General features: G+C 37.3%; 1 protein-coding gene across 2 annotated transcripts in view; it reads left to right on the top strand.

Moving 5' to 3' along the window:
- Prkg1 (protein kinase cGMP-dependent 1) overlaps window positions 1–21,254 on the top strand; it is a 1,176,530-nt gene that overhangs the window by 1,136,104 nt on the left and 19,172 nt on the right. For both annotated transcript variants that reach the window (XM_021151357.2, XM_021151356.2), the window contains exons 11-14: window positions 6,897–7,036; window positions 8,835–8,924; window positions 15,288–15,429; window positions 16,508–16,671. In XM_021151357.2, coding sequence (XP_021007016.1) covers window positions 6,897–7,036; window positions 8,835–8,924; window positions 15,288–15,429; window positions 16,508–16,671 — 536 coding nt within the window. The remainder of the gene's footprint in view (window positions 1–6,896; window positions 7,037–8,834; window positions 8,925–15,287; window positions 15,430–16,507; window positions 16,672–21,254) is intronic.

Raw genomic sequence — 21,254 nt, 5'->3', positions numbered from 1 at the left:
TATCACTTTAGTTAGGTCTTCAATAACTGAACTTAGTAAGAGAAAGTAGGCATTTGTGTCTTGTTCCTGATTTTAGTGGAATGCTCTTACAGGTGTATTAATAACAGTCTTTATTGTGTTGAGATTGGTTTTTTTTTCATTCAGTGTTTAATTCAAGATTTTTACCATGAAAGAATGTTAGTCTTATCGAATGTCTTTTCTGTATGTATTGTTTTGATCACATGGTTTCTGGGTTTGAGACTGTTAGAGTGTTGTTCTACAGTTTTTGATTTGCTCTGTTGAACCATCATTATAAACTCATAAAACTCTATTGGTTCTGGTGAGTAATATTTTGGTATAAAGTTGAGTTCAGCTTATAAGAATGTTTGATGTGACTATTGTTTTGTAATAAACATCCACTCTTATTCTTTCTCTTTCTCCCCATTTTCTCCCCCTCTCTCCTGTTTCTTTGCACACTGCTGGGGCTGCATTCCTATCTCACCTGCAGCATGAGGCTTACGTTGTTTCTTGAACATGTACTCAGTGGGCAGTGGCTGGCTGGCCTGGAAAGTGGTTAGTGGGGATTACTGGAAAATGGAGGTGAAAAAAATCCGATGCTTATACGTTTATAAGCTAATGGTTTGTTTTTGGGTGTTCCTGGTTGTTGATGGTTTTATTAAGACCTTTAGATCACTTCATGGCATCTGCTCTAAGGACTAAATGTAAATGGAATGGAGTGAAACACTGTAGCAGTTTGGCACAGGGAATCTTCTGGCTTAGGTTGTGTTTCTCTCAGTGTAGGTATCTTGGACTTGCTTTTCTCTCTATCGTAGAAAAATCATTTATTACTACAAGTTCATTAAATCATCTCAATTTCTACTAAATGTGATTTATTTAAATCACACTATTGCAAGAATGTTCCTAGTTCTTTTATCAAGCCACTTCTTCCCTGATTAAAACAAAACCAATTTTTAGAACAAAAACAAAACAAAAATCCAACTACTATGTTCTTCTATGCAATACAAGTTACAGAAAAGAACTCAAGGACTATTGAGTTATGAAGTACAGTTATTTAGCAAGATGTTTTCAGTCTATATGTTAGTGTGAAAGTTAAGAGAAAGAATAGTATTCAGAGAAAAAAACAAACTGTACCCAATGTGAAGATGAGCTTCTCAAGGGAAGATTCTGCCTCATCTTTAAAATAGTCACACATAAGATTCTGGTGAGATTTGATGCTATCATCTTCACAGGGTTGCTTAGAAACCTACGTGAGACCTCATTGTACTTCCCATGCATTGGATAGCATTACAGCTGATCTTAGATCACAAGGGCTACAGGGGAAATTACAATGTTTCTACTGTAAACAAAGGGTTAGCCTTGTTTGAGATTCCCAGAGAATTTCCAAGGAAAGGAAAGAATCCCTACTTTTGGACATATATAGTCAAGACCTAAGCCTGACTCACTGCTATTTCAACATAATTATACATGTGAAAGAAATGTTATCCCTGCCTTGATAACTTTTCACAGCAAGCATTCTGCTGAAATTCTTGCTTCTCAGATGGTGAAAGGCTTCGAGAAGATTCTGGGGTGAGAGCCTCCTTTCATGTGCTCATAAGTTCCCTTGCCTCTCTGTCCTGCTCCAGAGTGGTACTCAGTCTGCAGTAGCACATATACTCAGTGCTTTGACAAGAAGAGCTCATTAGTATACATAAAACATTAAAATAAGCACAGTTAATAGTCACCAAATGATAACTATAGTCCAGGCAATCTTATATCAATCTCCAAAGTCAGCTTGGTGAATTCCTCCTATTACAGGGATGAAAAAGCAAACAAAGATTTTGAAGAACTTCTACAAGAGGTTGAAAAGCAATTGAGATTCAAACCAATGTTGCTAAATACAAGACTAAGCTACCCTAAGTCTGATGTCTAAAGGATTGGAGAGTCTACTAGGGAAGATAAATCTGACCAGACTTGGCCAATTAGGGCAGAGAGGAGGTTTAGACAAAAGGAAGGAGAAATATAAAGATACATTTCTTTCTTCTCCTTGCCCACTTTTATCTGAACTTAGCACTAATCCTTTATTTTGCTGGCTAGACTACAAGATAATAAAAGCCATCATCATCATCATCATCATCACCATCATCATCACCACCACCTCAAATTTTTACAAGTAGACTCTATAACTAATCAGGCACAGAAGAAATAAGGAAGACAAACTTAACTTTGATTAAAAACGTGTTGCATATGCCAGCAAGATTTTGCTGACAGGACCCTGTCATAGCTCTCTCTTGCGAGTCTATGCCAATGCCTGGCAAATACAGAAGTGGATGCTCACAGTCATCTATTGGATGGAACACAGGGCCCCTAATGAAGGAGCTAGAGAAAGTACCCAAGTAGCTAAAGGGATCTGCAACCCTATAGGAGGGAAAACGATATGAACTAACCAGTACCTCTCAGAGCTGTGTCTCTAGTTGCATATGTAGCAGAGGATGGCCTAGTCAGCCATCAATGGGAGGAAAGGCCCTAGGTCCTGTGAAGGTTCTATGCCCCAGTACAGGGGAATGCCAGGGCCAGGAAGCAGGAGTGGGTGGGTTGAGGAGCAGGGTGGGGGGAGGGTACAAGGGGCTTTGGGGATAACATTTGAAGTATAAATGAAGAAAATAATAGAAAGAAAGAAGGAAAGAAAGAAAGAAAGAAAGAAAGAAAGAAAGAAAGAAAGAAAGAAAGAAAGAAAGAAAGAAAACGCAGCAAAAAACAAACAAACAACAAACCTTTTGTGCATCAAATTTAACCCATATTAAGTATATTACCTTAGGCTTATCAAATGCAGTTCAAATTGTAAAAGAATAAATTATAGCAAAACCTTAAAGAAATGAATAGCATGCAGTTGCTCAAAACTTGCATAGATGGGTGTGTTCCATGATTGTGCAGTATATTGTTTCTCATTGTATTTGTAGGCATTGAATAGGACCAGGATTGCTTTGAGTGCATTATCCAATAATAAAAAATAGTTATTATAATTAAAAGGGGTTTTAAAGTAACTGTGAATTGAACCTGGGGACTCACATATGCTAGGCAAGCTCACTACTACTGCGATATAGTCCCAGCTCTTAGAAAATTTTTAAATTATTTCCACAACTAGGGCTTAATTTCTACAACTCATAAAAGTAAAATACATTAATTCTGTAAATACTTAACAGCCCAAAAGTTTTAAGGAAGTATTAACTAAAAATATCCATAAAGGAGAAATTATTGTGAACATGGTGATGACCTTTAGCTTGTCCTTTCATTAAAAAACGTCTAGATAGCCGGGCGGTGGTAGCGCATGCCTTTAATCCCAGCATTTGGGAGGCAGAGGCAGTTTCTGAGTTCAAGGCCAGCCTGGTCTACAGAGTGAGTTCCAGGACATCCAGGGCTACACAGAGAAACCCTGTCTCGAAAAACCGAAAAAAAAAAAAGTCTAGATAAATATATAGGTAGGCATATGCTCATTTGCATATATATCATGGGATCATAAAATATATACTGCCTTACAACTAATACTGTTTATTCATGTATTTTAATTATTATTCTAATATAAATTTTACAGCTCTATGACATGGACATCGCTTAACTATTTTTTTCCTGAGCTCCAATTGACAGACATTCAGACTATTTCTGGGTTTTCTAATAGAGATGATGTTGACTGAAAGGTCCATGAACAGTCTTTGGAAAGTTGTGGATTTTCCAGAAGGGATGTTGTGAACACATTAGTTGGGTGTTGTTCAGGGAATTAACCTAAGCAAGAGACTCCCTGTGTTGTGTTAGCTCACAGTGGTAATTCTTAGGCACTCTCACTTCCTAGGTTAAGAATCTGGAATTCAGGGCTGGACAGATGGTTCAGCAGTTGAGGAGCACAAACTGCTCTTTCAGAGGACCTGAGTTTGATCACACCACCTACATTAGTTGTGGGGTGTAGCTTACAACCACCTGTAACTTCAACTCCGAAGATCAAATACCTTCGTCCTCTGCATGGCTTCTGTAGGCACCCACACGCATATGCACAGACATAAACATATATGCACAATTAAAAATAACAAGCCTTTAAAGAAAAGATGCTGGAATTCAATCTACTTCTTGTGAAGTCAGCCTCCTCCCCATTTTCACTAGCCACTTCCTATCCACTTTAGCTTCTTTGGTGACCCAAGCAACCCACTATGTCCTGAGCCTACTAGGGTAGTAACCCAGTTTTTTTTTCTTTCCTTTTCGTTTGCTTATTTTTATTTTGTATGTATGCATGTGTGTACGTGGAAGGGTCTGCATATCATGGCACATATGTAGAAATCAAAAGGCAATTTTCAGAAATCAGTTCTCCCCCTCCCACCACATATGTGGTTTCTAAGGACTGAACTCAAGCTTTCAGGATGGGTAGAAAGCACCTTCACCTGATGAGCCATCTCACTATCCCAAGCAACAAGGCTTTGATTGGTCCCTGTTGGTGGTGACATCACCAGTATTGAGTAGTGAAGACACACACCAATAAATACATGGTTCAATTTTTCACATAAAGTCAGAGTTGGCATATCCCACTGAACTCAGATGTGTAAACATCCATCCTTATGCCTTCATTAAGTTTTATATCCAGGTGAAGAAAATCTGTGTATACTTACAGTGCCTTGGCTCCACATGTCCTGAATAGGAACCCAGTTCTGCCAGTTGGTAGTTCAGTGAACTTAGATAATTCCTGTGTGTACATAGTTTTAGCTTTGATTTTACCAGTTTACCTGATTAGTTCTGTTAAATCCACTGGTGCCAAGTGTAATTTTGTGAAAAGACAGAATTTTTTAAAGCAACGTTTGATTGTCCCTACTTGATATAAACTGCCATACAGGGTGGGAAGAATAATGGGAAGAGCATAGGGGGTGCTAGGGTGGTGAGGTGGGAGGGTGGGTGGGGGAACATCCTCATAGAGGCAGGGGGAGATGGATGGAATAAGGGATTTGCAGAGGGGAAACTGGGAAGGGGGACAACATTTGAGATGTAAATAAATAAAATAAGCAACAAAAATGCTTAGTCAATAACACAACCTCCTTTAGGATCACAGTAATTCTACAGCAATTACTGCTATTGTGTTTGGCAAGAATTAGGGCTTGCAGCAGTTATGCAACCAAGATGGGTCAGAATTAAAACCTTAACCCATGGCTCTCAATGCCGATCTCTTTTTCTACCCTGTAAAGAAATGAAAAATCAGCATTATCAATAAAGAAAACAATGTTTACTCTTGATATCTGAGCTACACAAGATTCTCTTTGTTATGTGAATAAGACTACATTTTCTCTCTTCTTGGAAAGTTTAGACTTTTATTCTCCTCATAACAGCTCAGTTGTCATTCTACCTTCTTGGTCTGTCCAGATTCCCTTTAGAAGTGAGTTCTCACATTTTTTTTTATTATGAACTTCAACTGAACTATAGCAATCTATCATTTTAAGGAGTTTCACAGAGAGGCAAACTTGAGGGTCTTTGGCTGTTGTAACTGTTTTCATGGTATGCTTCCCCCCCCCCATAACTGGTCACATAGATTCACAAACACAAACTGCACTGTTTGCTGTGTCTGCTCATTTTCTCCTAACATATTAAGTCTTCTCAGACTGAATTCATACAAGCATTGTATACAGCCAAGACACATAATAACTCACTAAACCTGTAGATGAAGAAGCAAAGGATTCAGAGCTCAGGAAGGGGTGAGCTATGCTTCAGCCAAGACTTGCCATGTTATTTCTCTGAAGCTTTATTTGGGTCTGAATAATGTTACTGGTGAATGTTGCTGTGGGGTTCCCGTGCTCCAGAACACTCAATGAGCCCTCCCTTGACTACTGTTAACTGACTATCTCCATCATGGCCCTTCCTTTCCTTATTAGTCTCCTTACTGAATCTCTTGTAAGCAAGAACACACACCTGTAGCCCACATAAGAGGTGTTAGAGGAACCCAGCCTCCTCCATAGGCACAGGGGAGCCATATGGGCTGAATGACATGCAAGCTCACTATGTTGCTCTTCAGTGGACACAACCAAGGAGGAAGATTTAAAATCAAAGATTAGTGCCACCAATCTTGATGGAAGACAGGAAAAGTGGTTTTCAAAAATCGGAGTGGGGGAAACTTTGTTTTATATATTTTACTTTGTTTTATATACCTTGATATTATATATGTGTGTGTGTGTGTAATATATATATATATATATATATATATATATATATATATATATATATTACATTCTGACTTCATTGTGAGGTAAAGGCACACCCCTGACGGTGGATGTGCCAGCTCCATGGGACAAATCAACTGTAGCTCTCTTTCATGGTGTGTGTGTAATAATATATATATATATATATATTAACTGGAGGCAAGGAAAAGATTGCAAAATAAAATGGATAATAGCAATTATAACATATGCCTCTCCAGTCACAGCAGGAACCAGGGTTAATTGCTAAGCTTAACCCTGGAAATGTTTGTAAATGAGGACTGTAAAAAGGATAAAGTCCCAGGTGATCATATGATCAGTCTTTGCCACCAGCATATGAAATAGATTTGAAAAGAGAATTAGACAGTTTTTGATAGAGAACAACTTGGTATTAGACTCAGACTCATTATATGAAATAAAATGAACACGAATTCTTCAAATTCCTGTGGGCACAAAATTAATTTGGACTATAGTTAGTTGAAAGTCATATGATCTAGCACAGTGAGATTTGAGGATGGTTGTATCTTGTGGCTTGAAAACTTCCATTCTAACAAGTATATCCCCCCCCCCGTGTGACTTGGGTGGCAGTTGGGGCTCATTTGAGTCTTCTATGATCCCGTTAGCTTTAGGACAATAATACAGTCTGGTGTATTAAGCCTGAAGGTTCTCACTCATGTGTCCCTTCTGCCTGTCTTTAAGGTCCAGTTGAAAAGTGAAGAATCCAAAACATTTGCAATGAAGATCCTCAAGAAACGCCACATTGTGGACACCAGACAGCAGGAGCACATCCGCTCAGAGAAGCAGATCATGCAGGGGGCTCATTCTGACTTCATTGTGAGGTAAAGGCACACCCCTGACGGTGGATGTGCCAGCTCCATGGGACAAATCAACTGTAGCTCTCTTTCATGGTGTTCACCGTTAGTATATTTGTTTCATGCTCACACATGCACACACACACTACACGTACAAACTTGAGAAAATTGGTTTTCTAAGAATAAAAGGATTGACTATATTTTTTAAAAGAATCATATTCGTATGTTCCTCAAAAAGGATACTTTCACAAAGTAGATACCAACTTTTAGCATTTCGTTTCTATCGTAGCTTGAGAACACATGAAACAAATTCAAAAATCAGACTAGTTAGTGTTAATTTTTTTGAAGAATTTATTTGTTTCTGTGTATGTGTAGAGTCTACGTGTATTCACGTGCATGTGTACATACACGTGTGTGTGGGTGAACAGGTGAATACACATGTTTGTGAAAGCCAAAGACTGATGCCCGTGTCTTCTTCAGCCACTTGCCCCATATTTTTCATGGCATGGTCTCTCCCTGAACCAGGGGCTCACTCATTTCCTGGGCTGGCTGTCCAGTAAGCTCCAGCATTCTGCCTGTCTCTAACCACTGAACCCTAGGCTTATAGATGTTTTCTCTTCTTTTCTATTTTCTGAAATGACAGCTATCTGTCCACTTAAGCATTTTCATAGCACTAATATGATGATAAGGGAGAGTTTTTATATGCAGGAGAAATGTTTATAGTTAATTTGCCAGTAACACTCATAAAATGTTAAGGTATAAATTTAGGTAACTATTCACAACCTATATTTATGAAAAATGATATACTTTCTATCTACATAATATGTGCTTGTGATCACTAAGTTTTGCTCAAGGCCATGACTGAAATATCAGCCAAATCAAGAAACTCTTATGTGCACACCCATTTGGACTCATCCACTCTGGAAGCTTCTAAAACCATTGCTTATAAGAATTATCCATGGGGACACTGGCTTCCTGTGGACATGAGTACCCTTCGTTCTCATTGCAAAATACCAAGACTAGCAAGTCAAAACACTGCAATCTGAGCACTTGTGTTTATGATAAGGACATCGTAAATTATCTCTTTTGTCTATTTGAAATATTGAATGCAATATTGTCAACTCTGCAAGTAGAACACCAGAACTTAGTCCACCCGTATCTCTGTAACTTTGTACTACAAATACGTGATACATGTGCTTAATACTCTGGTTTAACTTTTGTTTATTTCAGTTGTGTTTTTCCTTTTTTAATATATTTTTATTAGATATTTTTATTTACATTTCAAATGTTATCCCATTTCCTGGTTTCCCCTCTAAAAACCTCCTATCCCCCTATTTCCCTGCTCACCAACCCACCCACTCCTGCTTCCCTGTCTTGGCATTCCCCTATACTGGGGCACTGAGCCGTCACAGTACCAAGGGCCTCTCCTCCCATTGATGTCCGACAAGGTCATCCTCTGCTACATATGCAGCTGGAGCCATGGGTTCCTCCATGTGTGCTCTTTAGTTGGTGGTTTAGTCCCTGGGAGCTCTGGGGTACTGGTTGGTTCATATTGTTGTTCCTCCTATGGGATTGCAAACCCTTCAACTCCTTCAGTCCTTTCTCTACCTCCTCCATTGGGGTCCAATAGTTAGCTGAGAGCATCCACCTTTGTATTAACAGTACATATATGCACTAAAACACCTTATTGTAGCATATACATTCATATATATGTACATATGTATGTGTATATGCTTGTCAATTAAATAATTCACTAACCTTAAAAAATGAATGTTTTCAAAGGTACTGATGTTCATTCTTTTGTTTTCTTGCTTACTGTTCACAGGCTGTACAGGACATTTAAAGACAGCAAGTACTTGTATATGTTGATGGAAGCCTGCCTGGGTGGAGAACTCTGGACAATTCTCAGGGATAGGTAGGAGACTTAAATCTTTTCTGCCATGTTCCCGAAAACACAGTGACATGTGATGATCTACAAAAAGAATCCATTGTAAGAGCACACACAATGACCTTGGTATTTCACACATGCTTATATTTTCCATTGCAAACATGAGGCATCGCGATTAGCATATAGAATTTACCTACAGTATATAAAACTTTGTAACTAATGGTATAGGTTGAGTCCACCTTCTACATGATCAGCAGGACCGTATATGCATCACCCAGGCCTTAGTGAGCTGTGATGGTTGGAATCAGCCAGCTCTACACCTGGAGTTCCACACTGTGCTTTTAAGCCGGGCAACTGGGAACAGCATCATAACTGTAGTCTGGGTGACCTGTCACTTTAATTGCAGTACAGTTTTAGATGGTCACCCTCTCTACATTTCTCTCTATCTTTCATAGCTCTGTTTTGAAAACCTATATGAGTTCACTCCATCCATTGTCTTTTAGAGGCTAGTGACTCTAAAGGGAAAAAAATAATCTACTTATTTGCACCTTTTCACATAGACAATTTGATTTGCCCTTCTGCCCTTCCTTGGGAGGTAAAGTTTGTCTAGAGGGTACACAGTAGTTTCTCTGAATTATTTTTTTTAATGTTTTCTTTGTTTTTCATGTCATTTCCATTTTTGGTTGTTGTGTTAAAGACAACTCTGTTTTCCTACAGATAGTTATTGATCATTCAGAAGTCATTGTGTACCCCCACCCCATGTTAGTGATCAAATCTAAGTTCTTACACTTGCCAAACAAATACTCTCCCACTGAGATACATCCCCTAATATTGGATTTTTGCAAAGAGACTATGTATTTCAAGCTAGCTTCCTTAGACCTTGTGACCCCTGTTCCTCTGCCTTCAGGGTGCTGGTGTGGTAGGTATGTGCTGTTGTCTTTTCACTTTTAGAGAACACATCCTTATAAAAAAAAATTATTTTCTTTTTTTTTCCAGCCTTGCTTTTAAGTTCTTCTTGTTTTGTTTTGTTTTGTTTTGTTTTGTTTTTAGATAGCCCAGGTTGGAACAGGAGTTTCTTTACAAACTCTTGACTTCAGTTCTTCTTCCTAATGCTACCCCTTTTGTGTCTTTGTATCTTCATACAGCCTATCCATTCAAGCCTTTGGTCCCATACACACACACACACACACTCGCATATATATTTTATTATATATAATATATATATTATATATATAATGTATTTAACATATATATGTTAAATAGATCTCTTTCTGTTATGTTATAATCTAATATAGTAATACTTTGTTTGATGTGTTAACTACAGGTTAAAATGAAGCATACAAAGAACTCCTGTTGTTGATACAGGATCAGATCAACATCTGTACTAAGCTACCATATCACTGCATATTACTCTAGTATTGTTAGTTAATAATTGAGGCGTGATTTTTGTGACAGGCATTGTGATAGCAGCGCTGGATATACTCTGATAAATAGGATAGATATGGTCCCACTCCTCAGAACTTGCTGACTATTACAAAAAGTTAATGTTTTGATCAGTGAATTAGCCATCTAACAGTCTTCGTGTTGTTCTACATTTTCAATTCACTACTGTGTGTGAAAACTTTTCTCTATTTTCTGTTTATTAAAACAGGAGTTTGTAGGTAGGATTAAACATGAAAATATAATAAGCTGTACAGAAGAGGGACCAGCAATGCTCTCAGAGCTCTGTGAAATTGGTATTAAGTTCCTTTATTAGAACAATAATCATAACTACAGCACAAAAACTCAGCCTGCAATTGTAAGATGTGTCCACTCATGTTTTTTCTCATGCCACTTGAGATTAAAGTTTGGCTGGTCATGTGTGACACACTGGGTTTCGGAGTAAGCTACACTCTGACTCGGCAGGATAAGAACGGGTGACTGAATAATTTGATCCCCCTGGGAGAATTGGCTGGATAGACAGTAACAGTGCAGATTCATTCCTCTATCTCCGGGGGCTGTGTTCTGATCCTCCCTTCTCTGTCCCTTGTGTCATCCTTGAGTTCTGAGTACATGGTTGCTCTGTACCTCTGGGGAACTTGATATGCATGACTGAGCTTAATGTAGAAAAACAAAACAAAGGCTGCTTAGTTCTCTGATATATTCAAAAAAATGTGAAGCCCCACATTAAAACTATGGGACCATTACATGGAAAGCTATTATAAATGTATAGACTTGAACCCATTTCCCTCACTCACCCTCCTTCTTCTGTGTACATATATAATCTTATATATAATCTTACTCTCTTATTCTACATATATTTATTTTACCTCCTCAATAAAATGCTGGGAGCCATGTCTGTTAGCTCATTCCTGTAACCCCAGCTTCTCAGGAGGCTGAAGGGAGAATTCCAAAGTTCAAGGTCACTGTAGGCAATCATAATGAGAACTTGTCTCAAATATTAAAACAATAAAAAATGGCTTTGGATGTAGCTCAGTGGAGGAGCACTTGCATAGCATGTAAAGATCTCTGATTTCAAATCTTATGATGAAAAAATAATAGTAATGAGAAAACAACTTGGTCAGTTTGTTCCCTTGTCCTCTGTGTCCAAGGAAAGCAGCGGTAAGGAAAACCCTTCATTACTTGTATACAAGATGTGCATATGAGACTATTGGAAAGTAGGCTCATGTGGCATTATTCTTTACTGACAGGAGCCTTGGAGCTTTAGCACAGGAAGTCTCTGAGACCAATTTGGGCATCCGCTTCCTTTAACTGTGGGCTGTGATGACCATCTCCTGCCTCTCCAGTTGTTTTCATCAGCACAGAAAAGCAACACAAAGCAGTGCTGTTGTTGTTGTTGATGATGATGATGTCAATGAGAAAAAAAAAATCCTGGGGAAACAATTCCATGTTTAAGAGCAAGGATAAGAACCCAAGTTGAAACCCCAGGATCCCATAAAAAGCTAGGCATGGTCAAATGTGTCTGAAACCCCAGTGCTTGGGTGAAGTAGGAATAACAGGATCACTGGAGCTTTCTGGTCACCTGCCTCAGTTCGATTTCAGAGAGACCCCACCTCAAGAAATAGAGTGACAGAGCAGGATGCACAACTTCTGCATGCACATAGGTTTGTATGCGCCAAGGCACACACATGTACACATGCCCTATACATACACTACATGTTTGCATGCACACAAACACATACAGAGAGAGACAGAGAGAGGGGGAAGAGAGAGAGAAGGGGAGAGGGAGAAATGAGAATAAAGTAGATGTTACATGCAGGCAAGATTTGAGGACTATTAAATAGACCTAAGCTAAACACTGGAGTATTGTTTATGCCTCAAATTTCCCAGGTTTATTCCTTAGTAGCTATTATAATTTATCATCTAGTCCATGATAATTTTTTTCTTCCAAAAGTTCTATTTTGTTCTTTGGGATAAGATAACTGCAAATTATATTTTATTCACTTTCCCTCTGTCACCTAAAAAAATTCATAACTCCTGAAACTTTTAAAATATAATTAGCTAATATAATAAATATTAGTATTTATATATCCAATAGAATATGATAAAAGCACATTAAGTGTTAATAGGATATAGCACATAATATATATATATATATGAATATTTGGTTGTATTTTAATCTAGTGAAGCTGCATGTTATTAGTTTTTCTATTTGTTCATTTTCTTTCTGAATTTTGTTCTGAATAACTTAAGTATCTCAGAAATCATGCTTTTCAAGTTACACACCGCCTAAATTTTTCATCCCATGCCTTCCTGGATAGAGTTTATGATCCTGACTATGTTGTGGAGGTTGAATATTTAATTTCTTCTCTGGTGACCTAAGAGATGGCACTGATTGAAAGTATTGCCAAAGAAATGAGTCAGTCTACCCTGTAGCCTAGGTACCCCATTTTACAATGGGTCATATCCCTGCATATTGTAACCTTACAGGTTTATGTGCTCAACTGCTGCCACTAGTCAATGATGCCTGGCTTCATTTTATAAGAGATATTTTGTCTTTGTTACATTCTGGCATCTCAGGATCCAGCTTGTGATAAGCTGAGTAAATACTGTGATTAAATTTTAATTCATATATATATATCCTCTACTTCTATCAAATTGTTGTTTTATACCATTTAGCTAAAGCAACAACTCCCAAGGAACACATGAGAGCCTGTTCCCATAGTTTGACTTGAAGTGATAGCGCTGTCAAAGCACAATTTACTATTTCAAAGAGCTACATAGAATAAATTTCTTTCTTGGAACAACTCTCTAAACAGCTGATAAAATAAGCTTTCACTTCTATTCAGATCAAATTGCCATTGCCATTACCAATTCTAATGGTAATGTTTCATTTTCAGTCACTCTAATGCTATGCCCTGTGACTGCTTTCAGTGGCCTTGATCAAATATTTAATGGTGCAACAACGTGCTCCTGATACATTGTTAGCATGTGCTTGTCTTATTAATCTCTCAAAGTTTGAGACTAAGATTCCCTTAAACCTTTAAGGGAATAAGTTACAAATATACTTATATGTGGTATATACTCAACATAGATTCTTGAAAGAACTAGAAACCAACTTCTAGAACCTTCTAAAGTCCAAAATGGCTCAGAGCCAGGATAGGTACCTCTGAAGAAAGGAAGTAATTGATCTCTGGATTCAAACAATCCATGCAGTGTGAACTCTTCCCAAACTCCACTCATGGACTGTTTTGATGAACACTACTCTGGAATGTTTTATGTTCAGGGAAACGGAAGTCATACACAACAGAAGCGTGTACATATGCTTGCTCATTAAAGTAAAGCATATGTTTTCAAAGAAATGTTCTATTCTTGGTAGACAAACAGGCTAAAACTTTATTAAGTGCAAAGGGGGAAAGGAATTCAGGATGATGCTCTAATCTCTTTCTAGTCTGCAGGATTGTAGATTCTTTTTTAGATCTGACTAGGTCATCTACTTGTTAGAGGGCAGTTACAGCACCATTCACGCCCTGCTATGAATGTGGTTCTTTCCAGAGACCCTTTCTTGCCTCCTTTGAAATTCACAGTTGTGTTATTCAGAAATCACTGGGGAGGTGATTTCTTAGTGATGAGCTAAAGTTCTGACACTTAGAGTAGATGTCACCATTCCTAAAGTTTAATTTAATCTTGAATTTTATTTGTAAGATTTGTGTTTGAGATAAGGGCTCTCTAAAAGTCCAGGCTGGCTTCTTGCCTCAGCCTCTCAGGTACTGGGATTATAGTTCTATACTATCCTGCCTCCTTTATCTGTGTTTGTTTTAGTAACGACTCAGGGGATATAAAAGGAAACTGAGTCTTTGCAGCTGAAAGTATTATTTCTAAATACAAATGTCCTGCAAGACACCTTGGATTTGCAGATGAATTTATCAATATGTAGCCATATCCCCCTGCTCAGTGTAAGTCCAGTGAATAAACAAAGATTCTGCTCTAGAGACTAGGAATGAACTTAGAGCTATCTTTTATCATTATTATAATTAATAAAGTTACATGTTTACATATAGACCCACACACATACAGATGAGACAGAGAGATGAGAGGCAGAAAGAAAATGTGTTCTTGTTAAATGTTGTGATTTAATAGTTCCTTCCAGTGATTTTTTTTCTTCCAGTTGTGTTTTATTCCATTTCTTCCTCCCGATGAAAAGGCAATGGTTTAGAAGGTAGATAGTGTCAGTCTTAATGCAGATGACTCAGAGACCTAACATGAGATGACATGGTTCTCTGCAAACACTGGTCCCTTTCATTATCACATTCACAAGAACCATACCTACACCATTGAGAAAGATCCATATATATATGGGCTAAAAGTAACCATGAACAAATTCATATATTTAAGTTCATATATGCATGCATGCTAAGGAAGGTGACTAACTGCTGTTTAATATAACTTCTCTTCTGGACTACAGAGAGGTAGATGATGATATAAGACTTGCCTAGTGTACGTGAAGAACTGGGTTTGAACCCAAGTAACAAAGAATGAACAATTAATTAATTAACCTCTCATTTGAAAAGCAAACTGTCAGTTAACAAGTGCTCATATAAGACTCATTCTCCTACCCACACCTTGGACTCCTCTGCATGTTTTATGTAGCAGTGGGCTGCTGAGAGTAAGCCACAGAATCCATGAAACTTAGTATGCTGCTACTGATCCCTTTGTGAGCCTTCCAGGAAGTTGGATTTAACTGTCCCATTCATAATGGCAAAGAATTATTTGGCTTGATCCTCAGATGCTTTTGAAAACCTAATGGAATGGAAATCACGTTAATACGGATCCAGTTAGACATTGGTCTCTGAGCCAACTTTGGTGCAGAAATATAATGAACTCACATACACACCAGTTCCCGGGGAATGAATGTCTCACACAGGGCTTGTTCTATTTTTCCATTTTCAGGGGTTCGTTTGAAGACTCAACAACCAGGTTTTACACTGCATGTGTGGTAGAAGCGTTCGCCTATCTGCATTCCAAAGGAATCATTTACAGGGACCTCAAGCCGGAGAATCTCATCCTAGATCATCGAGGCTATGCCAAACTGGTCAGTGCGCTTCACACGTGGGCTGTGTCCCAAGCTTAAAGTTCTTTTGTTCATTTGTTAACAGGAAAATCTATTTTCCATTCCAATGTTATAAATTCTTAAAAGCAATGCTAGCAGCAGAGTTTTTAATTAAAATGTATTTCAAATTATGTAAAGTATCATGAAAAAATCAAATTGGTGAGGTTTGAATTAATAATATAGCCCCACAAAGCATGTGTTCTAACAAGTGTTAAAAAATACATATATTCATAGAGCTGAAAAAACATATGTATATATTCTGTACTTCTAAGCAGCTTCCTGCAATGGAAATTAGTACTATACAAGACCATGATCATTTTTGTATTCGGTATTTAAGAATAGTGCTCATAAGAAATGAGTGCATTCTAAGGTAGCATTATCTAGGTTACGCTAACAGTAATGGCATTATCAATTGGCCAAGAGTTCTCGAGAGCTACTGTATAAGCAAAGCTCTTTTACTTAAAAATGTTCTTCTAAGAGCTCGGGATCTGTTGGTGCCTGTTTCTAGTTGTAAACTTTTCGAATTGTTACCCAGGCATGGATTTTAGGTACATCCAAATCAATGGCATGTAACGGTTTGCAGCTAAACCAAACCACTTTACAAAGGGGAGGATTTCTGTATTTGCAGCTCCTTCAAAAGTAAACCTCCTTGTATATTCAATACTAGATCTGTGAGCTTCATAGCATCCAAAAGGATGCATGTATATTCTGTGAAAACTTTTATGATGACCCACCTAGACCTCGGCCTCTTTAAAAGAGAACTTCTTTCTTTATGCCACAACCACTAATTGGCAAAAATGTAGGGAAAATGAACAGTGTTTAAGAAATAGACTTTTCCTTTCGTGATTTCAACTTTATCCATGTTCAGGTTTCACTTTCTCATTGGAACATGAGTTTGAACAGGTCATCTGTGTCTGCATCATTTGTAATTCCTTTTAGAAGACAGGACTGTAATGAATTATTTTTGTTAATTGGTATCATCAGTGTGCTCGGTGAAATACAAATTCCTCTACAACTTGATCGTAAATAGCTCAAGCATCTTGCTTTCTCTTTTCCTAAGGTTGACTTTGGCTTCGCAAAGAAAATAGGATTCGGAAAGAAAACATGGACTTTTTGTGGGACTCCAGAATACGTAGCCCCAGAGATCATCCTGAACAAAGGGCATGACATTTCAGCTGACTACTGGTCACTAGGAATTTTGATGTATGAGCTTCTGACTGGCAGGTATGGACATTTGCAGGGAACTGTGAATAACTGTAGGCCTCAGACAGCTGTGCACTCGGGCCTTTGGCACTCTGATTAGATGATCTTAAGAACATCTCACTATTCCATGGAATTCAACTTATTTATGCAGATGATCACAGATTCAGAAAGCAGGCAGCAAAGTAGGTCACAAAAATGCAACCAACTCAATGACCAATTTTAATCTTGCAATCACTGTCTTCGTGTGTGTGTGTGTGTGTGTGTGTGATGTGATAAGAGAGATTAAATTTCCTTGAGATTTATTGGACTAGTCATTTAGCTGAAAATACAGTATGAGAAATGATAACCATATGAAAAGTTTTAGGGTCAGATTTCCTTACAAGCAACAGGACCTGCTAGCAGGTTTTGTATTTGAGACGTGAGCTATATGCTCATTATTTGTACAATATTATGATCAATAGGAATGGCACAAGGCATAAGACATATTGTAAGTTTAACATGGAATTAAAACTGGACCACTATAATATGTGTTAAAGACGTTGACCCATGGAGTTCAGAAGAGGCTTCTGTATGATGTAAGACTGTGCCGAAACCCTGAAAGAAGATAGAATGTAGATGCAGAGAGAAAGGCAAAAGGCATTTTAAGGATGGCTTTCCTCAAAAAGAAATTTTTAAATAAAACTAAGATATGATTCAGAAATCTCACTATCAGATACTGCCATCATCAGGATGTTCAGAGTCCCAACACCACAATGTGTCTGAGGCTAATTTATCAAACTCACTGTTAAGAACTAATTATCTTGCTATCAGAGCCACAAAAGGATGATATGTGTTATTGGCCATCAAAGGATTAGGGGTCCAGTCAGGATCAACCTTCTCTTCAGCACCTTTAATGCTAAAAGACAGCATATCAATAACCATGTGGTTCCAATAACGAGAAGGCTATAGACAAAGTAATTTATACCAAATATTACTAAAATAAGAATATGACATATAACATGTTCACACATGCCTTTCTTACAAACACTAATTGACCAAGTCAACAACTGGGTGAATCTGATTAAAATCTCAATGAAAAAACTGGCAAGTGGACTGATTTTTTACTTTAATTTATTAGAATTTAGATTAAGTAATTTAAATGCTATTAAAGATAATGTACCCTTCTGGTCTGAGCCAATGCCCTGAACAGATCTTGGGCATAAACTCTGCAGCCAGTCCCACAACACCCAGAGGAAGCTCCACTCCCAGGATCATAGAATCAGAGGTGAGGAGGACACAACATCTGTCCCAACACCCAGAGTAACTGGGACCAGCAAGACCCAGGCATGCAGGAACTCTGCCAGACTAGTGGCACGGGTTCCTTCTGGTCTGGGCTGGTGCCCTGAGCAGACCTTGGGCACAAACTTCACAGCCAGTCCCACAATACCCAGAGGAAGCTCCACTCCCAGGCGTTCTAACACACCCAGAATCACCAAATCCCAGGAGCTTGGTCACCAGGATCTCAGGGTCCCAGAGACAGCTTGACTCAGGAATTCTGACACAACCCATATCACAGGAAGGAGGAGCTCCAGTCAGATATAGCTAGGGCAGGTAGCACTAGAGATAACCAGATGGTGATAGGCAAGCGTAAGAACACAAGCAACAGAAACCAAGGTTACTTAGCATCATCAGAACCCAATTTTCCCAACATAGCAAGTCCTGGATACACCATCACACCAGAAAAGCAAGATTCCGATCTAAAATCACTTCTCATGATGATGATAGAGGACTTTAAGAAGGACATAAATAACTCCCTTAAAGAAATACAGGAGAACACAGGTAAACAGGTAGAATCCCTTAAAGAGGAAGCACAAAACCCCTTAAAAAATTACAGGAAAACACAAACAGGTGAAGGAAATGAAGAAAACCATCCAGGATTTAAAAAAGGAACTAGAAACAATAAAAAAAAATCACAAAGGGAGAGAAACCTGGAGTTAGAAAACCTAGGAAAGAGATCAGGAGTCAAAGATGCAAGCATCACCAACAGAATACAAGAGATAGAAGAGAGAATCTCAGGTGTGGGAGATACAAGAGAAAACATTGACACAATAGTCAAGGAAAACGCAAAAAGCAAAAAGCTCCTAACCCAAAACATCCAAGACACAATGAGAAGACCAAACCTAGTGATAATAGGTATAGAAGAGTGAAGATTCCCAACTTAAAGGGCCAGTAAATATCTTCAACAAAATTATAGAAGAAAACTTCCCTAACCTAAAGAGAGATGTCCATGAACATACAAGAAGCCTACAGAATTCCAAATACACATGACCAGAAAAGAAATTCCTCCTAACACATAATAATCAAAACAACAAATGCACTAAATAAAGATAGAATATTAAAAGCAGTAAGGGGAAAATGTCAAGTAACATATAAAGTCAGGCAGAATTACACCAGACTTCTCACCAGAGACTATCAAAGCTAGAAGATCCTAGGCAAATGTCATACAGACCCTAAGAGAACACAAATGTCAGCCCAGGCTACTATACCCAGCAAAACTCTCAATTAGCATAGACGAAGAAAACAAGATATTCCATGACAAAGCCAAATTTACACAATATCTTCTCATGAATCCAGCCTTACAAAGGATAATAGATGAAAAACACCAACACAGGGAGTGAAACTAGACTCTAGAAAAATCAAGAAAGTTATCTTTCAACAAACCCACACAAACATTATTTCATCTCTAACAACAAAAATAACAGGAAGTAACAATCACTTTTCCTTTTTATCTCTTAATATGAAAATTAATATTACCAACATATCCTAATCCATTGAAATTCATATGAGGAATTAGAAATTTGTTGGCTGTCATCCAGTGGTCTATCTGATTAGGTAATTGGAGAAATAATTCCAATATTGTACAATGCATATATACTTTCTGCTTGTTTGTACGTGACAGTGTCTTGCTGTTTACCAGATAATGGTCTTGAAATCATGCTTCTCCTATCTCAGCCTCTCTATTAGTAGGATTGTTTATTTGATGTTCTTACACTATACGATGATTTTCAGAACAGCTTACATGTTTCAAAATTATTTATACAGCCAAAAGAAATGTAGTCAATTAATTTGGAAGGTGGCTTGTAAGAGAACACAAAGAGTAAGACTGAATGTTTTGCTTGATATTTATAATTATTGTATCAATTTTGAAGAAGAACTTATAAGTTACTCTTATTCTGAGATGAATGCTTTTCAAAATCATCACAGCCAATGAACCAGAATCTTACCCTCACCTAACATCTGTGCCACCCTCCAAGCAGAACCGTTGTTCATTGAAACAGTTAAATGAATGTAACCTGTTCCCTGTGGGCTGAAAATGATGACAATCACTCAAGTCAAATAGCTTTGACCATAGCAGGAAATCTGTATCCAAATAATCATGCCTACAATTCATTCCTTGGTGCAGCAGAACTGTCAACTCTTAGCTTAGTTACTATGGAGGTAACATCCTTTGGTGATGTGAGGGACATTAAAGTACAGCTTTATTACAATGAACTCCAGTGTCTAAAAATTGCTCTTATTTTGAGTTTGTACAACAGTAAGAGCCAAGATTTTAAAACTCTACTAAACACAAAACAAACAAAAAGACTTTATCTATTTATGTTCATTTAATAACATGTCCACCATTTTTATGATTGGTATAAAAATATATATTGTGTTGAATATAATAAAAAATAGACATTAATATTTATATATCTTCATGTTACCTATTCCAAAGAAAGATTTAGATCCAAACTATCATTTTATATTCATTGATTAAATTTATATTTGCCTTTTCATATTAAAATAAATAAACAAATAAATAAATTACCTCTAAAAAAAGAAAATGGATGTTGTTTAATTTAGAAGATAAGGCACTAATCCTGTGCTGGATCTTTCAATCTTTGTGTATTTATTTGTTATTAAAGAGGCTTTGCTGGACATAAGTATCTTTTAAATTAACACGCTTATGCCTTTATAAAATTAAAATATGTATATATCATAATTAAAAGGGCAAATATGTTCTTATTATTATATGAGTGAGGACAATGTCCATTATGAATAACATCTCCTTGTCTAGGAGTAGTTAACTCTTTGAAAGTAATTTAGAACCTTAAGGGATAGATATCATTTTGTGTACTAGAATAGGGATAAGGTTCAATAAGATACCAATGTAACCAGAATTGTGATTACATTTATCATATCCTTAAAAATAAACATTAATATTTAAATATAAAAAGATAATATAAATATTATGCTCTTTAACCATTTTAATACCAATATAAATTAGCATGTAGGAAGGAAAGGGCTGGGTTAGCTATTGGCATATTTATTTTTCATCATTCAAATATAATAATTGCAGTATTTAGCACAATATTTTAGGAATTGATATTATTATTTTAAAATATGTTCAAAACTTAGCATTTCTTTCAATGTTACTCCTCCTTGAAGCAAAATTAAGTTGAACACACATCTGCATTTTAAAAGTCATGTACTCCCCATCAAAATTCCAAATCAATTCTTCAACGAATTAGAAAGTGCAATCTGCAAATTCATCTGGAATAACAAAAAACCTAGGATAGCAAAAA

This window comes from Mus caroli, chromosome 19 (genome assembly GCF_900094665.2).
Source record: "Mus caroli chromosome 19, CAROLI_EIJ_v1.1, whole genome shotgun sequence".
NCBI lineage: Eukaryota > Metazoa > Chordata > Mammalia > Rodentia > Muridae > Mus > Mus caroli.
This window is presented reverse-complemented; position numbering and strand designations above follow the sequence as displayed.